Below are 21,635 nucleotides of genomic sequence, written 5' to 3' on the forward strand. Positions count from 1 at the left end.
CAAGGGGGAGGGGGAGGGGGAGGGGGAGGGGGGAGGGGGCACTCAACGGACAAGGAAAGGGTGTAAAAGGAGTTAGAGCAAAGGGGAGTGGTAGGGGGGTTGGTGGAATGATATACGGTTAAGGCTAGGCTGGCGTGGTGGTGAGCAGAGTCAGTAAGGGGGGTGGAAGTGAGATTGGGTGCGGTGGGCCTGGTAGTGGGTCGGGTTGTGGGGGAAATGGGTCGAGAATGAAGGGTGGAGGTGGAAGGAACGTGAATTGTGGGTGAGGTGGGCTGGGAAGCGGGTCGGGTTGTGGGGGAAATGGGTCGGGAATGAAGGGTGGAGGTGGAAAGGTCATGATTAGTGGTAAGGTTGGGGTTTAAGTGGGCTGGAGGGGGTAGAATCGGGAGATTATAGTTAAAAAAGGATGGAATCTGGTTTAAAGCAGATGGTTTGGTTGGATGGTGGGCCGGGTTGGGCCTGTGGTGGTGTTGGTTTAAAGAAAGCAAGGGTAAAGTGGGAACAAGGTTGGAGGTGAGACCAGGGGGTTTGGTAGAATGGGGGTAGGATGGATCTAGAAAGTGAAAAAATGGGGGAAGCAAGAGAAAAGGTGGAAAAAAGGTCATTCGTACTACCTCGCAACGCAAAGGAGTAAGACACCCAGCGAGATAGGAGCTCCTGGGGGTCAGATTTCTGGTCTGACGTGCGACAGAGGAAGGTAGCAATTGCAGGGCTCTAATCTTCGACGCATCCAGAATTGCAGAGGGACTGTCAAGGAATTCCGTTGCCAAATTGGTGAAACCAGCACTGTGCGAACAGTTTTGCAGCGAGCTCAGGGCAAAAGCTGAAGTTGAATTTGTCGCAACAATCGTAGACGAACCAATGGGAGCATCCTCGATCGAAGCAACCGGAGAAGCCAGCCTTAGGGGGCCAAGGATCGAGGATACTGAGTTGGTTGCAGGCGACAGAGGAGCGCCGGAGGAAGTCAGTGGAGCCACAAGCACAGGAACCGAGGGGGCTTCCCTGCGTGACGGAGAAGCAGAGACATGGTGGACGTGGCGAAGTCGTCGATGGCGGTGGCACACTTTTACCCTTCCTCTGCTGGGAGACCTGGAAAGGCTTGAGGGCAGAGGAGGAGCAGGGTGGCCAGCGGCGACAGGTTGACGACTAGAAGAGGTGGGGACAGGAGCCGAAGGACCAATGTGTTCGTTTGGAGGAGACGAAATGCTTGAGACATTGGCAGCTTGAACTGGAGAAGTTGGAACATCTTCAGGGGCAGCGACGGCAACTTGGACAAGAGAAGACAGGCCCTCATCATGGACGACTACAGGAGCTTTGCCGGAGCAGTCACGAGAGTGATGCCCAAAAACTTTGCAGTGTAAGCAGTGGGGGGGGGATCCAATCGAACTTGACAGGTTGTTCGTAGCTAAACCCATTTTCTTCGACGATGGTGATGGAGGAAGGCGGAGGGCGATTTGCTGGGACATCGATGCAAATTCTTTACGAAAGATAATCGGTCCATTTTGAGAGTACGAGTGTCTGAAAAAAGAGAGTATCCCAAGACCGAACCAATTCTGCTTAAGCATTCTTTACTCCAATAATGGAAGGGAAGACCTGGCAGGGCAATCCACAAGGGAATGGAGCTGAAGTCGACCTTGTGGGGCTGGATGTAGGGATCCCACTGGCGAAGGAAGATTGGTATGGGGCCAACAAGCCAAGGAGCACCGTCTAGAGCTCTGGCCTTGGTTTCATCAGAAAAGAACTTGAAGACGAAGACACCACTGTCGAGCAGGAAGATATCTACAGAACCTTGAGCTCTCCATTGCTTAGTGAGGGATGCTTTGACAGTGTTGAACGATGGTCTCGAACCAAGGAAGTGACCTACTAGGCGTGACTGCCATTTAGAAATTTCTGGAGAGAGGAGATTGCTGGGGCATAGGGCGAATGAAACACCATCTTCAAAAGATGGTTTAACATAATGGAGGGAGAGATCAGAACTAGAGGAAGAGGAAGGATGAGATAGCAGGGACGACCATGAAATTGGTCCAGGGAAGGGGATGGTTTCGAAGGTGGCAGGGGGCGTGGGGATGGTGGTTGTTTGGGTGCTGGAGGTGGTCATGGTGGAGGTGTTGGCTGTAGAAGTGATAGGAGGTCTGGAGTTGGTGGTGTTGGTGGAGGTGGTGGGGGAGGGGGAGATGGCCGGAGTAGGGAGGTGGAGGGAGCTCATCCTTGAAAAACAATCGGGTCTAATTTGAACTTGTGATGATGATCTTATTGCTTATTAGGTACATGCTTCCACTATTTTTCTAATTTTGGGCATACAAATTTCCTTTTAGATGCCTTTTTTTTTTTTGTTAAAAAAAGAAGTTAATTGCAGATATTAGTATGGTTTCTCTCTTGCTCATATTTCCTGTGTTTCTTTTTGATCAGTGTGTTTGTTTGCCTCTTTGTTGTTGTGCTCCACTTTGTTGTGGTCGCAGGATAGATACTGAAACTTCGAGTCTGCAGCAAAAAGTTAATGGAATGAGAGAATCTCAGGTGTCCTCAACTGAAGGCCATGCAGAGACACCTGAGAGAACAACCATTGCTATGTTAGGGGTGAGTTGATTTTAGTGTTATCGTATTTTGTTGTTGTAAGATTCCATAGACAGTGATTGAACAAGTTTATGGTTCTGGTCACTCTTTGTTGCTCCAACATAGTTTTAATTATGGGGTTGAATGTAAAATGCTTGTTATTTGTTTGGGAGATGCTATGTCTTCTACGTTATCACAATTACATTTGGTAGTAAGTGCTTCTTCATCTTGTACTTGACATTTCTGATAAATAATATCTATGCCATCTGCTGCATAACTATTATGTTTCAATAGTGAATGAATTCAGTGGGCGAGCCGTGGCGCAATGATTAAGTTGCGCTATTGCAACCTGTTGGCATTGGGTTCAAAACTTGGAAACAGCCTCTCCTACGATGCAGGAGGTAAGGCTGCTTACATTCCCTTCCAGACCCTGCAGTTGCAGGAGCGTCGTGCACTGGGATGCTCTTTTTTTTGGGTAATGAATCCTATCAAACATGATAAGTTAGCTTTTATGAAACGAGAAAAGAAAAAAGATCATGGCCAGGGTGACGGATTTCTAGAAGCCTTGGGGATTAGGTTCAGAAACTCGTTTGAAAACCAGAATCGCAGTGAATAGAAGAAATTCAATAAGTACTAGTCAACAACTCAAATGGGAATAAATTTCTGGTCGGATGTCACTTTAATGGTCTAGAATAACTCCTCAAAATGTGATTGAAATCAGGTGGTCAGATTTGGAGTTATGGAGTAATCCTGTTGACTTGAACCGAGAATGGGAGAATGGCTTGAATGATCTATCAGTCAAGCTCTCTATTTATAATAATAAAAGAGATAACAAGGGAAAAACACGAGGGTCACATCCCTAATTACATTTCTACCCTTGCTCATAAATACATAAATAAAGAATAAATAAAACACCCAAAAGACCAGAATACCCCCACGGTATTCTGGATTACATATTCCAACACTCCCCCTCAAGCTGGATTATACAAATAAGAGAAGAAAGAAAAACCAGCTTGAACTAAAAAGGAAAAAATAACTCCATAATAATGCTAACAAATCCTATTGGCAATAGGACTTTAAAAGAATCCCACTTTAAGTACGACTCTAAGAAATCAACACCAAAATAAAAAATTGAAACCGTGGGTGTGTTCACAATACCATACACTTGTCAAATATGAAATCGGATTTGGAATTGCAGACGGAAACAATGCAGAAATTGAAATCCCAGCAAGTAGGGTATGCACAAGAAGAAAATAGAAAACCAAAATATTGAACTGATTTGATGTGAAGAAAAATGGAAGAAGTAGAAGGATATGGACCAAGCATCTAATTTGGAACTAAATTGTAATCCCACTAATCCTACCTTAGCATCTCACCAACACTATTCTGACTCACACTGAACACAGGAGCATGGCCCAGATTTATTCATCATAAAATTCGTATGCCTTGATGGCTGGGTACCAAAGTAAATTTAGACTCTTCAAATATGACTCATAACATGACTAGAAACAGTCTAAACCTACTAGTTATCAAACTGGCTACTTAATTGACCAATAAAAGTCTTAAAACAACTCCTAAACTGACTCAAGAACCTCCAATTGTGTTTGGAAGTCCTTAATCAACTAGGACTTGATATTATGAAAGAAAATCAACTCATAACAGGACTGGACTTATAGATCCCTAATCCAGCCTGAACTAGGACACATAAACCTAATCAAAATAGGAAAAGAAACTAAAAATAGAACTCAAACAGAACTCTTTATAGTAGAGTAGGAATAGGATTCCTAGAGAAACTAGGAATTCTGAAATTCCTGAAGTCCCAGATTCTTCTTCTCTTGGCACTGCTGCTGGGGCCCAAATACTGCATCACAGGGTTGCTTGTGAATACTGACATCAAAAGCATCATTGAGTTTCTTACTGCCAATAAATGTCTTGATAGACCATCCCTTGACAATTAATTAGCAAACAATAGCCTTTGAATTAACATGGAGGACTTTTCATCTAGGTTCCATGTGCTAATAAGTTTGCATAAGTATGTTTTCCATGTTTTCTAATGTCTTTCCCATTCCCCAAGTTTACTGTGGGTTGTGCTTGAACTCACAGGCTCTAAAAGAAGCACTTGCTGAAGTTCGACTTTGTTCTCGATTGGAAGCACTCTTGCTGAAGAAAAAATCACTGAACAATGGGGACTCACCTGAGATCCATGCTCAGAAGGCATGCTTTCTGCTTCTTACTATATATTTGTTTATTTTTTCCAATTGTTCATGCGACTCTTCATGTTGTTGGTGTCCTATTGTCAATCTTCTTATTTTTGGTGTTGACATTTGAAATTGTGCTCAGGTCATCCATGTGATATGCCCTTGTCAAAACATACAGCAGATGCTTGGTTTAAATCTGTTGTAGACTATAAGATGATCTAGTGGTCTTCTAGTACAAATGCCAGTTATAGTATCTGTAATTTGAGTGCAACCGAGGGTGATTATTGTTCTTGTGGTGTGATTGACCACCTATCCATGCTTTCAGTGTGCTTTTTTTTGGCGCCTCTAATTAGCTATTGCAAATGACGGTAGTTTCTATGCCTGTGAATCTTAAATGAGAATTTAAATCTGATCTTGGGTTTCCCCTGAAATTCAAAAATTTCCGGCAAATTAAGTTTTTGCATAGTACCTAATTTAGTACATTGTGTGTAGCTACCAAGCCTACCATTACCACCGCAAGGAAAAGTGGTAACTGGAACTTTATATATTTATTATAAAAATAAAATCATCTGTGAGCCATGCCTGAAATCATGTTCATTGCTACATTGCTCTGATCGCGTTGCAGCATAAGAATGTCATGTGACAATTGGCAATGAAAACTAATAACTCCAACTATGTTACCTGGTTTCAGAGAATGACTAGGGTCTGACATTGTTTACTTTTAATGTGAAGAGTTGGATGCATATCTGGCTCCTTTTTGGAGTTCCCAGGTAACAAAGCTTCCAAGTGTGTTACATTTTTCTCTATTTTGTCAATGTAATACAGTGTTCTTCTCCAGGTATCAACAGGCCCTTAGTTTTGAGGCTTTATTATAATGTGTCTGGTGTATGTGTGCTTGAGAATTTCATACCCATTTCCTGGGTGATGTTCCTACTGGAACCTTGCCGGTCATGGCTGAAGCTGCCGAACCTTCTATCTCTGTGAATACATGTCGTTTGAAACTCCCTTTCTGAATCCAGCAATTCTATATAAAAAAGATACTTTATTTTCTGAAATCTGATCCATTGTTACTATGGACAGGGTAGACAGCCAACTACTAAGCTGTTAGCAAGCTACAATCAACGGAAATGGCAGCAAATCATACAGATATGTAAATAGTAGCATATACATGTTGGTATATATCAACAAATAAAATATATATATATATGATAATGTTGGATTATATGGGACAGAATACCGTGGGGGGGGGGTATTCTGGTCCTTTTCCCTTTTATTATGATTTGTATTGACTCTATAATAGAGTCGGTTTTGAGGGACAATTCTGTCCATGTAAGTTGTGATTATTCATTATAAATACAAAGCTTGGGATCAGTATTTGATCATCCAAGCATTCTACTCTAATTCTGATCCTGTTAACATGGCATCAGAGCAGGTTTCGAATTAGGGTTCTCCACTCCATTCTCGATCTCATCTTTCTTTTCTCTCTTTCTTGATCTCACTTTCCTCTTCTTTTTTCTCTTTTGTTCTTTATTCTTACATAGGGCAGCACTGATGAGGTGATCCATAGATCCAGTTGCTGCCCTCCATCACCTCATTCCATGCTACAACAATTCTGATCGATAGGGGCTTGCACTCTGCCTACGAAATTTGAAGACTTCAAGTTTTTTGGATTGATTCAATCTCTATTACAAGGAATCTCTCCACCTTATTGAAGATCAAGACCTGCAGCAGTTTATTAGCCAACCCTTTGTCTCCAGCCATTCTGAAGACCTCCCCCTAGATCGATTTTTTTTTCTCATCTCAGGTTTTCTCAAAACCCTGCAAATATCGATCTTGGAGGTACTGCTTTCTGTTGGTGCTGATTTTTGGAAGAGTGATTCAGCAATCATACAAGCTCACTCGATCCAAATTTCAGCTTGATCCAGTGATTTTTTGACAGCCTTCTCCCCTACATTGATCTCACCAAAATCAGGGTTTTCTCAAAACCCTGAAAAAATCGATCCAAGGGATTGACCTGTTTGTTGCTGCTGATTTTTGGAGACATATTCTTATCTTTCAGAGAGTCTCCCCTCCTAATTCTGGACATTATCTTGGAGTATTTACTGGGTATCTCATCATATCAGCCTTGCTCTGTGATTTGGGTTTGTCTCTGCCACATTTATGGGTGACTTTGATATTTCTACTGGTACTTCGAGTATGGATGGACATGGTAAGACTGAGTATCATACTTTTCCACCTAATCCTATTAAATTGGATGGCTCCAATACCTGCTATGGTCTCGATTTGCATCCTTTGCCATTGCTGGCCGTGGCCTTATTGGCCATATTAATGGCACCACTATTATGCCGACTACTCTTGGCCCTCTTTAAGACAGGTGGCTCTCCAATAATGATGTACTTGTGTCTTATCTGATTGGTTCCATGCTGCCAGACCTTGTCGATGGTTTTCTGCTCCTTGATACAGCCTCTCAAATATGGGCTGCCTGCAAGGAAATATATGGACAGCTTGGTAATGATGCTTAGGTTTATGAACTCCGGAAAAAGGTCCTTCACACTATTCAGGGAGAATTATTTGTCTCCAAATATTATGTTACCTTGCGCAGTCTCTGGCAACAATTGGACTATTTTTCTAATTTCCACCCCACTATAGTTGTCGAAATTGCTGCATATAAGAAGCATGTGGACAAGATAAGGGCTTATGATTTTTTGGCTGGATTGAATGTGAAGTATGACTAGATTCGTGTCCAAGTGTTGGGCCATTCCCCTTTTCCCACACTTGAATAGTCCTATGCTTTGGTCTCCTCTGAAGAGAACCGTAGGGTTGCTATGTTGCACCCTCCTATTACGGACAGATCAGTCCTACAGACTGCTGCCCTGGCTACTCCTGTACCTAGTTGGAAATCTTTCTCTTGGTGATTCCCCTAAAGGCATTGTCTCTTGTGAGCACTGTAACAAGCCCTACCACACCAAAGAGAAATGTTGGAAGCTTCATGGAAAACCAGCAAACTTTGAAGCAAAACGGGCTGCCAAGAAAAAAACAAAGAACAAGGCTCATCACACTGAGGCTGTTACCACAGCCGTTGCTATTGACATTGGTCTACCCAGGATGATCTACAGGCATTCCTACGTGTGCTCAAGATTTCTGCTGCTACCACTTCTGCTACATCAGCTACTGCCAATTCCTCTTCTCCTTCAGGTTCATATTTTGCTCGGTCAGGTATTCCATTTGGTGGTCACTGTGATTCGGTAGCATCCCATCCTTGGATCATAGATTTTGGTGCTATAGACCACATGACTGGTTCTTCTAGTCTTTTTCATCGTTATTCTCCCACTTCTGGTAAAGACAAAGTCAAGGTAGCTGATGGTTTCCTTTCTTCCATCCCTGGAAAAGGGTCCATTAATTGCACCTCTTCTCTTACCTTGTCTTCGGTTTTACACATTCGTAATTTTACTACTAACCTTCTATCCATTAGTAGTCTTACTTGTGATCTTAATTGCAAAGTAACCTTTTTGCCTTCTGACTGTGTTTTTCAGGATCTGATGACAGGGAAGATGATTGGATGTGGTAAAGTGCAAGGTGGATTGTACCTACTTGATGATGGTCGTCCTTCTCCACCAACCTTAACTTCTCCACTTCACCAAAACTCATTGGTCTCTTCTGAACTTTACCAATGGCACTCTAGATTAGGTCACCCCCATTAGGAACTTTATCTCATTTGTTTCCTGTTTTAGTCAAGGGTTGTAATAAAGATAAATTTTTTTGTGAGGCTTGTGTTCTGGCCAAACAGACACATTCAACTTATTGTTGTTCAAATAAAAGAAGTTCTTTTTCCCATGTGGTTTATTCTGATGTTTGGGGTCCTAGTCGTAAGACTACTATTTCTAGACATCGTTGGTTTGTGTCATTTATTGACTGTCACTCTAGAAACACATGGGTATACCTTATGCACACAAAAAATCAGGTTTTTTTATGTTTTCAGCATTTCCATAAGATGATTCAAACTCAATTCCAGGCCACTCAAAGTTTTGAGAAGTAACAATGGAACAGAGTATAAGGAAGGTCACTTCCAAAAATATCTTGCTGATCATGGTATTATTCACCAGACTAGTTGTGTTGATACCCCAGCCCAAAATGGTGTGGCTGAAAGGAAGAACCGTCACTTACTAGAGGTGGTCGGGCATTGATGTTTGCTCGACATGTTCCCTCCCAATATTGGGGAGATGTTGTTCTTACTGCAGCCGCCTATCTCATTAACCGGTTGCCTACTAGGGTTCTTGACTCCCGTAGTCCGGCTGAGGTTTTACTTGAAAATTCCTCCTTTGTGGTTTCACCGAAAGTGTTTGGCTGTGTATGTTATGCTAGGGATACAAAGTCCCCAGGCAAACTTGAACCATATGGGTTACGGTGTATTTTTTTGGGTTATTCTCCAACCCAGAAGGGTTATAAGTGTTACCATCCCCCTTCCCGTCGTAGTTTGGTCAGTATGGATGTTGTTTTTCATGAAGGCCTTTCTTATTATTCTTCACCACCTCTTCAGGGGGAGAGTTCTAGTGAAGATGTGTTTCCTTCGCTTGAGCCTACTCTTGAGATTTCTCCTCCTTTGGCTGCTGTCCCTACTGCTGCCCCTACTCTTTTGGCTCTTGCTCCTTTAGCCAAAGAGAATCCTATACAGGGGGAGACTATGGACAATGGTGATGGTGAAGTTCCTACTCAGGGGGAGCTGACTCCAGTCCAGAGAACCATTGGTGAATTTCAGGAGAGGATTGACGACTCTTAACATTTTAACCTTTCAAAGAGGATGTTCTAGAAAAGGGCAGCTTCAATCCATTAGCACTAGTACCCATCCAATTGTTGACTTTGGGATCCAGACCCGATTTCTCCTGGCAAGATCTCTCCTTCCGACCTACCTATTGCTCATCATAAAGGTATTAGGACTTGCACTCAGCATCCCATTTTTCGTTTTGTTTCTTATAGTTCTCTTTCTCCTTCCTTTCGTGCATTTGTGTCCTCTCTTTCTTCTGTTTCCATTCCTAAAAATTGGCATGAAGCTTATACAAATAGAAAGTGGAAGGCAACAATGTTGGAAGAAATGAGAGCATTGAAAAAAAATAATAATAATACTTGGGATCTTGTGGCTCTTCCTCCGGGGAAAAAACCAGTGGGATGTAATGGGTGTTTGTAGTCAAATAGAAGGTTGATGGGACTGTGGATCGATATAAGGCACGTCTGGTTGTAAAGGGCTTCACTCAGACATATGGGGTTGATTATCAGGAGATCTTCGCACCAGTGGCGAAACTCAACACTGTAAGAGTGTTATTATCTTGTGCTGTTAATCTTGGATGGGATCTTCAACAACTAGATGTGAAAAATGCCTTCCACCATGGAGAGCTAGAGGAAGAGGTATATATGGACATTCCACCAGGCTTTTCTGATGACCAGACCAGGGGAAAGGTTTGTAAATTGAAGCGTGTTTTTTATGGGTTGAAGCAGTCACCTAGAGTTTGGTTCGACAAGTTCCACAAGGCAATGATTTGTGTTGGATACATGCAAAGCAATACTGATCATACCTTGTTCGTCAAATGAGTTAGTGATCGGATAACCATTCTTATAGTCTATGTGGACGATATTGTGGTAACTGGAAATGATGGTGATGAGATCAACAAATTGAAGCACTTTCTCGGCCGAGAATTCAAAATAAAGGATCTGGGAACTCTAAAATATTTTTTGGGAATAGAAGTTGCTCGATCTTCAAATGACATCTTCCTTTCTTAAAGAAAATATATCCTAGATCTGTTGTCCGAGACTGGGTTATTAGGGTTTTATCCTGCAGACACTCTTATGGAAGCTACTGCAAAGCTCAAGGAGAAAGAAGGTGAACCAGTTGACAAAGGTCGCTATCAGCGATTGGTTGGCAAACTTATACCTTTGCAGTGAGTTTGGTAAGCCAGTTTATGTATGATCCTTATTCCTCTCATATGGAGGCAGTTATTTGCATCCTATGATATTTGAAGTCTGCTTCAGGAAAAGGAATACTTTTATCTCCCAACGGTCATCTAAAGGTTGAGGCTTACATTGATCCTGATTGGGCTAGCTCTACCGACAGAAAGTCCATTAGGTGGGAATCTTGTCACATGGCGTAGCAAGAAGCAGAATGTTGTGGCAAGATCCAATGCTAAAGCAGAGTTCCGTGCCATGGCACAAGGAATATGTGAATTGTTATGGCTTAGACGGTTGTTGCAAGACATTGGTGTTGTTGTCTATCTTCCCATGCTGCTATATTGTGATGATAAGGCTGCCATTAGCATTGCTCATAACCTGTCTAACATGATCGCACCAAGCACGTTGAAGTTGATCGACATTTCATCAAGGAGAACATTGAAGCTGGCCTCATTTGTGTTCCCTTTGTGAAGTCTTTTGATCAGTTAGCTGATGTTTTCACTAAGGGGTTGAGTGGCAAAGTGTTTCATCCTATTTTAGTTAAGTTGGGCATGTGTGACACATATGCACCAACTTGAGGGGGAGTGTTGGATTGTAGGGGACAGAATACCGTGGGGGGTATTCTGGTCCTTTTCCCTTTTATTATGATTTGTATTGACTCTATAATAGAATTGGTCATGAGGGACAATTCTGTCCATGTAAGTTGTGATTATTCATTATAAATACAAAGCTTGGGATCAGTATTTGACCATCCAAGCATTCTATTCGAATTCTGATCCTGTAAACTTATAAAAATATGATTAATATAATCAACCAATTGTAAAACCAGCCATAAAGGTAGTAATCAATGCATAAACCCATTCTTATATTTAGGCTAATGCCATTGCTGATGCAGGGAAGGGATTCTCCACAGCTAGTTGGTGTTAAGAAACAGGACTCAAGTGAACAGTGAAAAGAAAATGACAGTTTAGGATCTGAAAACTAATTGATGTGGAAACCGAGGTTCAATAACCCTAATTGGATTCACTAATGGACCCCACAAGTATCAAACAGCTTAAATATAAGATGCGATGGCAATTCTGTAAATATGTGGAAGTTTAGGTACCCAATGGTAGAATTGTAAATCAACAGAAGTTTATAATTGGATGGCAGAATTGTAATTATTCAGAACTCCCAAACAAAGCAATAGATTTGTAATGTGCTACTGGAAAGGGTAAACTAGGAAATAAAATAAAATTAAGGACAAAGGGGAATAAGGGAGAAAGAGAGGGGTATTAAGGAAAACTAAAAATAATAAAATAAAAGGAACAAAGAATCGTGGAAAAAGGAGGGTTGGAGAAGTCATCTTCTACCTCTAGCGCAATCCGGAGGCAAAAAAACCCAAATACGATGGGTCTTCCTCCACAGCACCCTGATGGGGGCCAGATTTTGGGAGGTCACTCTACTTCAGTCCTATGAAACCCAAGTAACAATCTGGTGAAACAGCAGTCGTTGCATCAGATTTACACACCTGAAACTGCTTCTGGCGGTAAAGCTGAAATCAGGCCTGCAACTGGTACACTTGCTAACAAAAAAGGATGGCATGGGGGAAAGAAACTCCAGGGTTCTGATTGCCTATGAAAGCCCCACCTTGGATCTAGGTATTGAACCAGACAGAGCTCTGCCGAAGGAGTTCCGTCAAACTCTCTGTTACTCACTATTCTGCTAGCACAAAACCTGAGATTGGGAATATGATAGGAAGAATGGAAGGAGAAGAAGATATCAGAATAGGGGAGAAGAAAAGCACGCAAGGCTCATGGCAACCATCGGTTAACCTAAACAAAATTTCATTCCAAAACTCTCCATCTCTAATTGTGGGTCCAGCCAAGTATTTAAAAGGAAATCAACTCCTAATCCTAATTCTATCTTGAAACTAAAATAGAGTTCGACTCTATATGGGACTCAAACTGAACAGACTTCGACTCAACTCTACTTCTATCAACGGCTGAAATAAAGAAAATAAAATGATTTCTAATTTCTCCAATCCCTATCTGCATCACTAATCATATCAAAAGGATGTTTTACCAAACTTTAACGGAGCGGTCTATAGGTGTTAATGAGAGCTGCAATTGAATGAAGAATGATCCCAAGTCCTCAGTGATGCAGTGCTGCTCCTAATGGGTTAAGGGGCTGTAATGTAGGTCTCTTAGATGTCAATAGTGAGAAGTATGGAGAATTAACTTAATTACCAACAAAGGTTAATGAATGGACTAGAACAGAAACAAAATTTGGCCAATCTATTGGGGCGTATTTATGGTGGATTGCGATAAAATAGAATAGCAATGGAAGAATTTTGAGAACTGAACTGAACCAGACAAACTGACCTGATCAATTGAGATGGTAGAAGCTGAAATCATTTTTATACTTGAATGAGATTGAGAGAAAGAAAAATGTTAGGTTTTGACTACCAAACCATGGCAGGACACCCACTTTCTAGTCCCATACCACCATATTCCCTTAATAATAGAAACTTCTGATTAAAGGTGTGCATACCCTGCTGCTTAAGCTCTAGGTACATTATAAACCTAACTTAATTTCCTATTCGTAACAGGGTTAAGCCCAGTAGAATATCCTAATTGAAACTAAAAGACAACAAAATCCTAATGTGACTTTTCTCTCAACTCCTATTCTGATTGCAAGTGAAACCAATAGATTTTACTCTCTAGTGTGATACATACAACAGCAGTTCAGCTTGTGTTTTCTTGGTTTTCCATGCAGTTAGAAAATCCTTAAGTTCTTCCCTTTGTTAACTAAAAAAACTAACAACCAGAAAAGATATGAATGGGGTACGTCGAACATTTGCTACCAAATCATGGTTGGACAGAAATTTCCAGCTTTCATTGATAGAATCCTAATAACAAAAAACTGTTTCCAAGTTTCAGACTGAATAATAACAAAAAAGTTTTCCAAATTTTGTCAACTATTTGGGCATTAAACTTTTTTTTCTTCTTTTGTTAACTATTTGGACATTAAACTTTTGTCGCTCGTAAGTTTTAGCACTGATTTATCTCTAACAAATCAGACCTAAGGTTGTAAGGGGGGATTCCTTGTTGGTGATGCGAGTCAGATTTGTCAAAATGTGAACTGAGCAGGTTGGATTAGTTGTTGGACTATTTCTCTGAGGTTCACTGAGTCCTGCCCACCACTCAAGGGTGTACCCTCCAACAAATGTTGTTGGGGCTTGATAGGATTTTGTGGGACATTGTGAGGGAAAAATTCCTGGAGAATAGGAGTAGAAAGTCTTAAGGTGGTGTTTGTATGACTTTTGTTGGTTTCAACAGACATGGAAATCGAAAGGGCTTTTTGAATACTCACCTCACTCATCTTAACTTGACAAACACCCATCCCAACTACTTAGGTGGGCTGCACACTTCTGTTCCACCATTGCACTATATGTAGGGCCATAGTTGTCAAGGTGTTGCGTAGGCGCCTTGGGTCGCCTAGCCGCCTTGGGTCGCCTAGCCGCCTTGTCAACTACTATGTCTAGGGCCATATCTTTTGCCAAATCGTGAACGCTCACCTCTTCTTTCTCTTCCACTCAAGTTTGTTTTGGACTTGTTAAACAGTGAACAATAATAGAAGGGCTTTAACCTGGTATCAGTCCCCCTCTCATGGGGTCCTGACATGGGTGGGCTAGAGACACTCCTAATCTATATTTTGCATGAAATGACTGCTCTCAGACTTGAACACATGCCTTGCCACTTACTGTTGCATAAATTATGACCCCTTTGTTAAACTGGGAACGATGGCATCATAAAAACATTCAGAACTCTGACATCTTTTTTTGTCTGTTTTCTACATTACTTGATTAAATCCTTGAGCCTAGCTGTCAAGTTGTCTAGTGTTTTACTGTGAGCTGTTTCTTGTAACGTCAAAAAGAATTCTTGAGTACTTCCTGAGTTTCCATGACTTTAGCAAAACACAAGAATCTTTGGTTTCTGGAGAAATGTCTTTTGTGAGCAGCACCAGAATAGAGCCACAGATAACAAAGGTCGGGGCCTAAACAACAGGTTGCAACATATCTTAACCCATTGGGTTGCCCCATTTTTCTATTGTTCCTGTGCCTATTCTCCTATGGCCTAAATGGTTACTTGATGCTTCTATGGTTGAAAACTCAGATCTAGAAGTACTTATCTTGGGGGTGGGGGTGGGGGTGGGGGTGGGGGGGGTGAAACTTGAGTTCCTGCAGCTGCATGGTGACATCTTTTGCTGGTCTATTTGTACAACATGCTGCATTTGTTAATGCCGTGTTCTCTTATAAGAGTGTTGGAGGGTCCAAGCCAATACCTAAGGCTTTAAGTGGAGATAGCTCCTCAAGTGTATGAAGGCACCGAGGACCTGTACAAACCGATGTGGGACTATAACTCGATAACTCCCAACATCTCAACACTCCCCCTCATGTGTAGCTTTGGCCTTCTTGGCTCTACATGTGTATAGACTACTTAGGGAGGATAAAAGGGACCTGTGCTCTGATATCAACCCAAAACCTTGAGGCTTTAAGTGGAGATAGCTCCTCAAGTATATGAAGGCACCAAGCACTTGAACAAACCGATGTGGGAATATAACTCTATAGCTCCCAACATCTCAACAAAGGGATTTGTGAATTTTGTTTACTTATTTGATCTCTTTAAATAATATGCAGGTTGATAAATTGAAAATATTAGCAGAATCTCTTGCTAACTCCATCTTGAAGGATGAAAAGCGCAGTTCAGATCACAGGTCTGAAATAGTATCTGACACTTTGTTGAATGTGTGTGTCTTCTCTCTTCTATTGAATCATGATCTTGTATTAGTCAAAGAGTAATGCTGTATTTAGCAAAAAGCACATTATGTAGGATGCATCCATATTCCTGATTTGTACAAAATTTCCTTTATCATGTAATTTGTAACTGAAAATTTGTTTTTGTTTTACTTTTTCCTATGGTTACCAATTATATTCTTGATTTGTCCTAATAGCTTTGATTTGGGTTTCCCCTCATGTGATTGATACCTTCCAGTGTCTTGCATATTAATCACTAAGATCATTAAAATGACTAGATTGGCCTCATTTCTAGGTAAGGTTTGAAGTTTTGGTCAAAACCTAGCTGAAACCCGGTTAAGTTTCGGCTGCAGGTTTCGACTATAATTTTGAGATCCAAATGGCCAAATTAGGTCCTGCAACTTATGGGAAACCCTATTTTGGCGCTCTAAACATAGTGAAACCCTAAGATTGTAAAAAATTAAAAACACACACACACACCCAAAATGGCATTTTGGCTTCGGACCCTAGGTTGGTAGTGTACGTTGTACGTTCTCTAATATAACCTATTTTACACAAAATTTAGTACTGGAACACACATAATTCATCTGAATCTACTAAAAAATGCTTTAGGAATGGATAAATATAAAATTAGAAACTATTTCATAATTATCAAATGTTTTACATGGTTCATTACAACCTTTCTGAAAAGTAAAGAATACAAGCAAGTTAGTTTGGACCCCTCTGACCATCCTAGATTCCTAGTACCATAGTTATCAAGGCGGGAAGGCGATCATTGTTTTTTAGAGGGAAAAAAGCAAGGCAACACTGCCATGGTGGCAAGGCGCCCGCCATGGCGCTCAAGGCGTCGAAGGCGATGCCTTGATAACTATGCCTAGTACTACATCGAGTTCCTGGTAGGATCAAAACCACTAGCAGATTGTTGTTGCTGCTGAAGAAAGTTATCGTTCGACTGTATCACAAATGCTGGCCATGTCATAGTATGCCAGAAGAAACAGCCAAAGTCCTCAACAGCAGCTCTATTAAATCTGACTCTGTGAGCTAGATCGGCCTACAATGTCTAACATATCAAAAACTGAAGGCGTTGCACTACTTATTTATCCTATTTTTTGCAAAACTTCATTTTTGGGAAAACTGATATACCTTCAACTTTGAATCTTGCAAAAAATTCCACAAATGCAACAAATCGTCGCTTTAGATGTTGCAATACTATCCAACATATTGTTCCACAAAGATATGGGAGTGATTTGGCAAAAAATTCAAAAACTGAGATTTTCTAGGAAGTTTCCCTCTTTGGATCGAAAGTTTGAAACTATTGAAACTAGCTTATTCGGCCCATTTTGATCGAAACCATGGATTTTGTACAAAGGGTTTGTATAATTTCGGCCAAAACAATACGAAAACCAGAAAAATGGTTGAAAATTTTGCCAGAACTACGAAATTTTGACCAAAACTTGGTATTGGTATCGCTCCTGGTTTCATTTTGATCTTTGTTGAAACTGAAAAATGTTGCGAAATTGTTCTAGGTTAATCATGCTTAACTTTGTATGTGGAGATAATTACCATTATATGTGAGATGCATAATTTTCTTACTATAGATAAGCTTATAGCATGTCTTCAGTGTTACCTTTGTCCCCTGTTTTTATTGCCTTTATCTGCAATTTATCTAAGAGATGCAATTTCTAGAGGGACATGGAAACTTCTAGGTACAGATGAGAAATAAGTATATATATCTATAACAAGATGTTCCAGCAGTAGAGCTTCCACCACAATAACTCAAACAGTGAAGATAAATCTATCCCAAGTGGAAAGGTTAAGGGTATTCTTTTCATATTCTTGTAATGGCTGCTGAAAGGATCTCTCCTTCTCATCTCCATCTACCTACACATGGTGTAGAAAGGCATCCAAGCCTAACGTAACCTGACCCCATGTTCTAGTTTTGTCAATGCAAGTTGAGTGAGTTATATTCAAGTTTGGAATTGTCATAGTTGGCAAGGTGTCGCCTAGGCAATAAGGCACCCAGACCAGGAAAAGGGGAAAAGGGGAAAAGGGGGGAAGAAGAAGAAAAGTGAAAAAGGGGAAAAAAAAATTAGAAAACATACTAGGAACTACAATCAACGTACAGAAGGGTGCATATTAATGGTGCTCGATTCCTTGGTCTTACCTAAGCTCCTGGAATCGCAATGGCTCACCTTGGTGTCAAGATGACTTTGGTGTCTATGCACCGGTCCTGATCTGCTGTGGTCGGAGGTGTTGGCAGGCTCTTTGCTTTGTCCTTTCTTCATTTCTTTTGGAAAGCATGCCATCTCGTATCTCTTTTGGGAAACGTGGAATTGAGGTACATGCTTCTGTTTTTTTAAATAACTTGTTACTCTTACTCTCTTCTAAAATGTGAAAGAAAACAAAGATGATGGGCATCTGGCTCCCTTTTTGCCATTATTTTTATCTTTTATATAGTGTTGAGAAGTATACCATGATAGGGGGAGTGCCCCTATTGTGGTTGAGTCCATTATAGTTTCCTTTATTGTTTTATGTCTTTTATTGTTAGGAGTTACGAGTCAGTTTCCTAGTCTAAGTTAAGTGTTCTATTTTAGACTAGGTTTAGTTTCCTGTTCCTTTAATGGTTGTAATGGTTTTATTATAAATAACATACCTGAGGGAAGAAGCGAACTAATACAAACGGCTCCTCCCCTTGCAGCCACTCTTCTCCTCTTCACCTTCTCGTTTGATTCTGGTTTCTTAGTTTCTAACATGGTATCAGAGCTAGGCAACCAGTGACTGATTCTCTCCAAGATTTGCAGTTTTGAGAGTCGTTTCAAGCAGAAACCCTAGTTCATTGAAAGAAAAGAAGAACTAGGGTTTCCTGCTCGTTTTATCCTTGTTTATTTATTTATCTGGAAAATTTTCTGCAGTTATGTTGCTGTTTTTTCCTTCAATGAAGGTTGGAGAATGACAACTGCTGCCTTCATGAAGACTACTGCTGCCCTGGTTTTGAGATTGAGTCTGCCTGCTAGTGGAGATCGAAGTTCTTCCATCTTTGTTGAAGAGTCGAATCTGCTACTCTGGAGATCAGTTTGTTCTTTGGTTATATATTGGACTTCAAATCTATTCAGATTTGTGAAGTTTTTTCTACAGGTTTATATCCTGCTTATTCTTGGAGATTGATCCAAATTTTATAGAGGTTATTGCATCGATTCTACCCAGAATTTTGAATCAGTTCTGTCCAGCATCTGGGAGATTGGAGATTCTGCACACTGGTTCTCCTTTTTTTGAAGATCGATCAAGTCTCTTCTTCCTTTGGAAATCACAGCTTAGTTCTGCCCCAAGTCTTGAAGATTGAAGCCTTTCTTTTATTCCAAATCAGATCTGTTTTTTTTCCCTACTTATTTCAGATCTGATCATTGGAGTTTGTTGATCGATTGAAGACGGTTGAAGATTGATATGTTGCATTGGTTTTCTCCAAGTGCTGCTGTTATCGATTGATTTGTTTGCAATCGATTTGCTCCTGCTGTTGCATCTTGGAATCGATTTGTTAGTCTCCTATTGGTTGAAGGAGAAGGTTGAAGAAGATAGCGATTTGTTCTTGGAGTTCAGCGAGGGTTGAAGAAGATTTCCGCGAGCTACCATTTCCTATTGGATGCTTGATTTCCGCTGGATTTTCTCCTCTTGTTGACTTCCCCTTCTCCACGACTTTCTTATTTTTCCTTTAATTCACATATTTTCTCATATGCCCCTCTCTTTTTCTCTTATCAACCCAAGTTTACCCTTTGGCTTGGATGGTGTTTAAAAGTGGATTTCAACCAAATTCCGGCTTTGCCCTTACCTTTTGAAATTATTTACTCCTTGACCCTATGGCCCTTTTTGTTTCTTTCAAGGAATCTTATAATGTTCACCATATTTACCAAAATGCCATCCCTTTTCAACTTTGTGTTATTTACAATTCTGCCATTCCCCTTGCAATAATTCTAATTCCCTTCATATCCCATACCCTTGGTATTTACCCATAACACCTTTGGAAATTTCTATTAAATTATAGTTTTGCAATTCCTTCCTTTTTATTTACCCATAGCACCTTTGGAAAATTGTGGAAAATTACACTTTGCCATTATCCCTTACATCATCTCCATTATTTGTCCCTATCTACATTATTTGTCCCTACGGGCTACTGTTCAAGACTGGTGTAGCATTTATTTTTTTCTATTCTTAAAGGTCCAAGCTGGAGCCTTTCTTTTGATATCTGTATACTCTAGCTTGAGGGGGAGTGTCCCTATTGTGGTTGAGTCCATTGTGGTTTCCTTTATTGTTTTATGTCTTTTATTGTTAGGAGTTACGAGTCAGTTTCCTAGTCTAAGTTAACTTTCCTATTTTGGACTAGGTTTAGTTTCCTTTTCCTTTTATGGTTGTAATGGTTTTATTATAAATAACATACTTGAGGGAGGAAACGAACTAATACAAACGGCTCCTCCCCTTGCAGTCACTCTTCTACTCTTCACCTTCTCATTTGATTCTGGTTTCTTAGTTTCTAACATATAGTTTTTGTATTTTCCAGAATCTGTTGTAATGACATAAATGCCCTTGAAGCTTATTATATATCTGTATGTCTATGTACACTTGCTGCTCCAAAGTTAAAACTTCTCTCCGTGCTCCTACTCCAACTCACGCTATAGTTACTAAGACTAATCTGCCATGTTGCAGCCATGTATTCTTGAACTTTCGAATAATTTTATTGTCTATATATTTGATCGGTTGCAATTTTGAAAAATTCCTCACTACTATCAAGATAATTTTTCTATCCTCTATATCCTCTCCTTGAAAACGATGGATGGTCTTTCATCACCTGGAGGTTTCTTATGATTTTACTCCATATTCTAAACAGGCACCAGAAAGAAGAGGCTCTTAACTTTCGTGTGGCAAAAGCCAATGAAGTTAGTGAACTTGAGAAGGTATGGTACTTCCAGATTTCTTGTTCTTTGCTCAATTGCTCTTGTTGGATAACTGTTGCAGGACTACTTGAAAGTTGAAACCAGTTGAGGTTTGCCTTTAGAAAGTGATTTTAAGAAACAGAAGTCAGCTGTGGTGTTCTTTAAAAAACTCAAATAAATCAAGGGCATGTCTCTATGCCATGATGGCTGATGCCACCTAGATTACACCATGAAAAACTGCCAAAATATTTAGAAAAACAGAGTACCACAGCTTTTAGTTGTAGCAGGCCATTAGTTGGTGATGTAGATAACACTTCAAGCAGTAGGAAACCCTAGTTCTTCATTGTATCATCAGCTAGGGTTTCAGTAAGAATAGATGCAACATTGGTTGTTATTGACCAAACAAAAGAGAATACCAAAGAGGACTCTCAAAACCGAAAATCTATAATGCCACCAGATGTTTAATGCTCTGATACCATGAAACAATATCAATACATTAAAGATCATCAGTAACAATAGGGAAGAAGAAGAAGAGACACTGATAGAGAGAAGGAAGTGGAGAGAACTTGCCCACGATTTGTGTTTAAACAATACTAAAACCGTGGGCCTCATATTGTATTTATAATAACTAAGCAATACAATAATCGAATTAAAGAATAAAGTACCAAGAGTGCCCCTCACTAACTAAGCTAACAATTAACAATAGAAAAAAAATAAACTGTGGGCCTAATACATAGACTAGCACTTAACAAAACCCACTGAAAATTCACAGGGATGCTCCTGCACCACCTGGTCACCAAAATAGTTGAGGGCTTTGTTTTTTTTCATTAGACATTTTGTCCAACTACTTTTAGTAATTTAGTCAAGTATTTATTCATGGATTGAGTGGACGGACCTTGGCGCAACGGTAAGGTTGCTCCATAGTGACCTAGTGGTCGAAGGTTCGAGTTGGGATTCAGGAAACTGCCTCTCCGCAAAGTGGGGGTAAGGTTGCATACATTATGACCCTCCCCAGATCTCGCAGTGGCGGGAGCCTCGTGCATTGGGTCCGCCCTTTTATTCATGGATTTGATAGCGTTGCTTTTATGAAGGGTATTAATCAAATTAACTGGACATAAATGTGTTAGTCGTAAGTATATGTATGTATGTCAGTATGTATGTGTAGAATGATGGATATATTTCTTCAAAAAAGATGCCTTTCTTATGGCTAATAATAGATATAAATTC

General features: G+C 40.5%; 1 protein-coding gene across 3 annotated transcripts in view; it reads left to right on the top strand.

The window, feature by feature from the left end:
- LOC122647159 overlaps positions 1-21,635 on the top strand; it is a 73,714-nt gene that overhangs the window by 43,559 nt on the left and 8,520 nt on the right. For all 3 annotated transcript variants that reach the window (XM_043840644.1, XM_043840642.1, XM_043840643.1), the window contains exons 7-10: positions 2,460-2,577; positions 4,657-4,767; positions 15,370-15,446; positions 20,363-20,429. In XM_043840644.1, the coding sequence (XP_043696579.1) occupies positions 2,460-2,577; positions 4,657-4,767; positions 15,370-15,446; positions 20,363-20,429 (373 nt within the window). The remainder of the gene's footprint in view (positions 1-2,459; positions 2,578-4,656; positions 4,768-15,369; positions 15,447-20,362; positions 20,430-21,635) is intronic.

This window comes from Telopea speciosissima, chromosome 1 (assembly GCF_018873765.1).
Source record: "Telopea speciosissima isolate NSW1024214 ecotype Mountain lineage chromosome 1, Tspe_v1, whole genome shotgun sequence".
Classification (NCBI taxonomy): domain Eukaryota; kingdom Viridiplantae; phylum Streptophyta; class Magnoliopsida; order Proteales; family Proteaceae; genus Telopea; species Telopea speciosissima.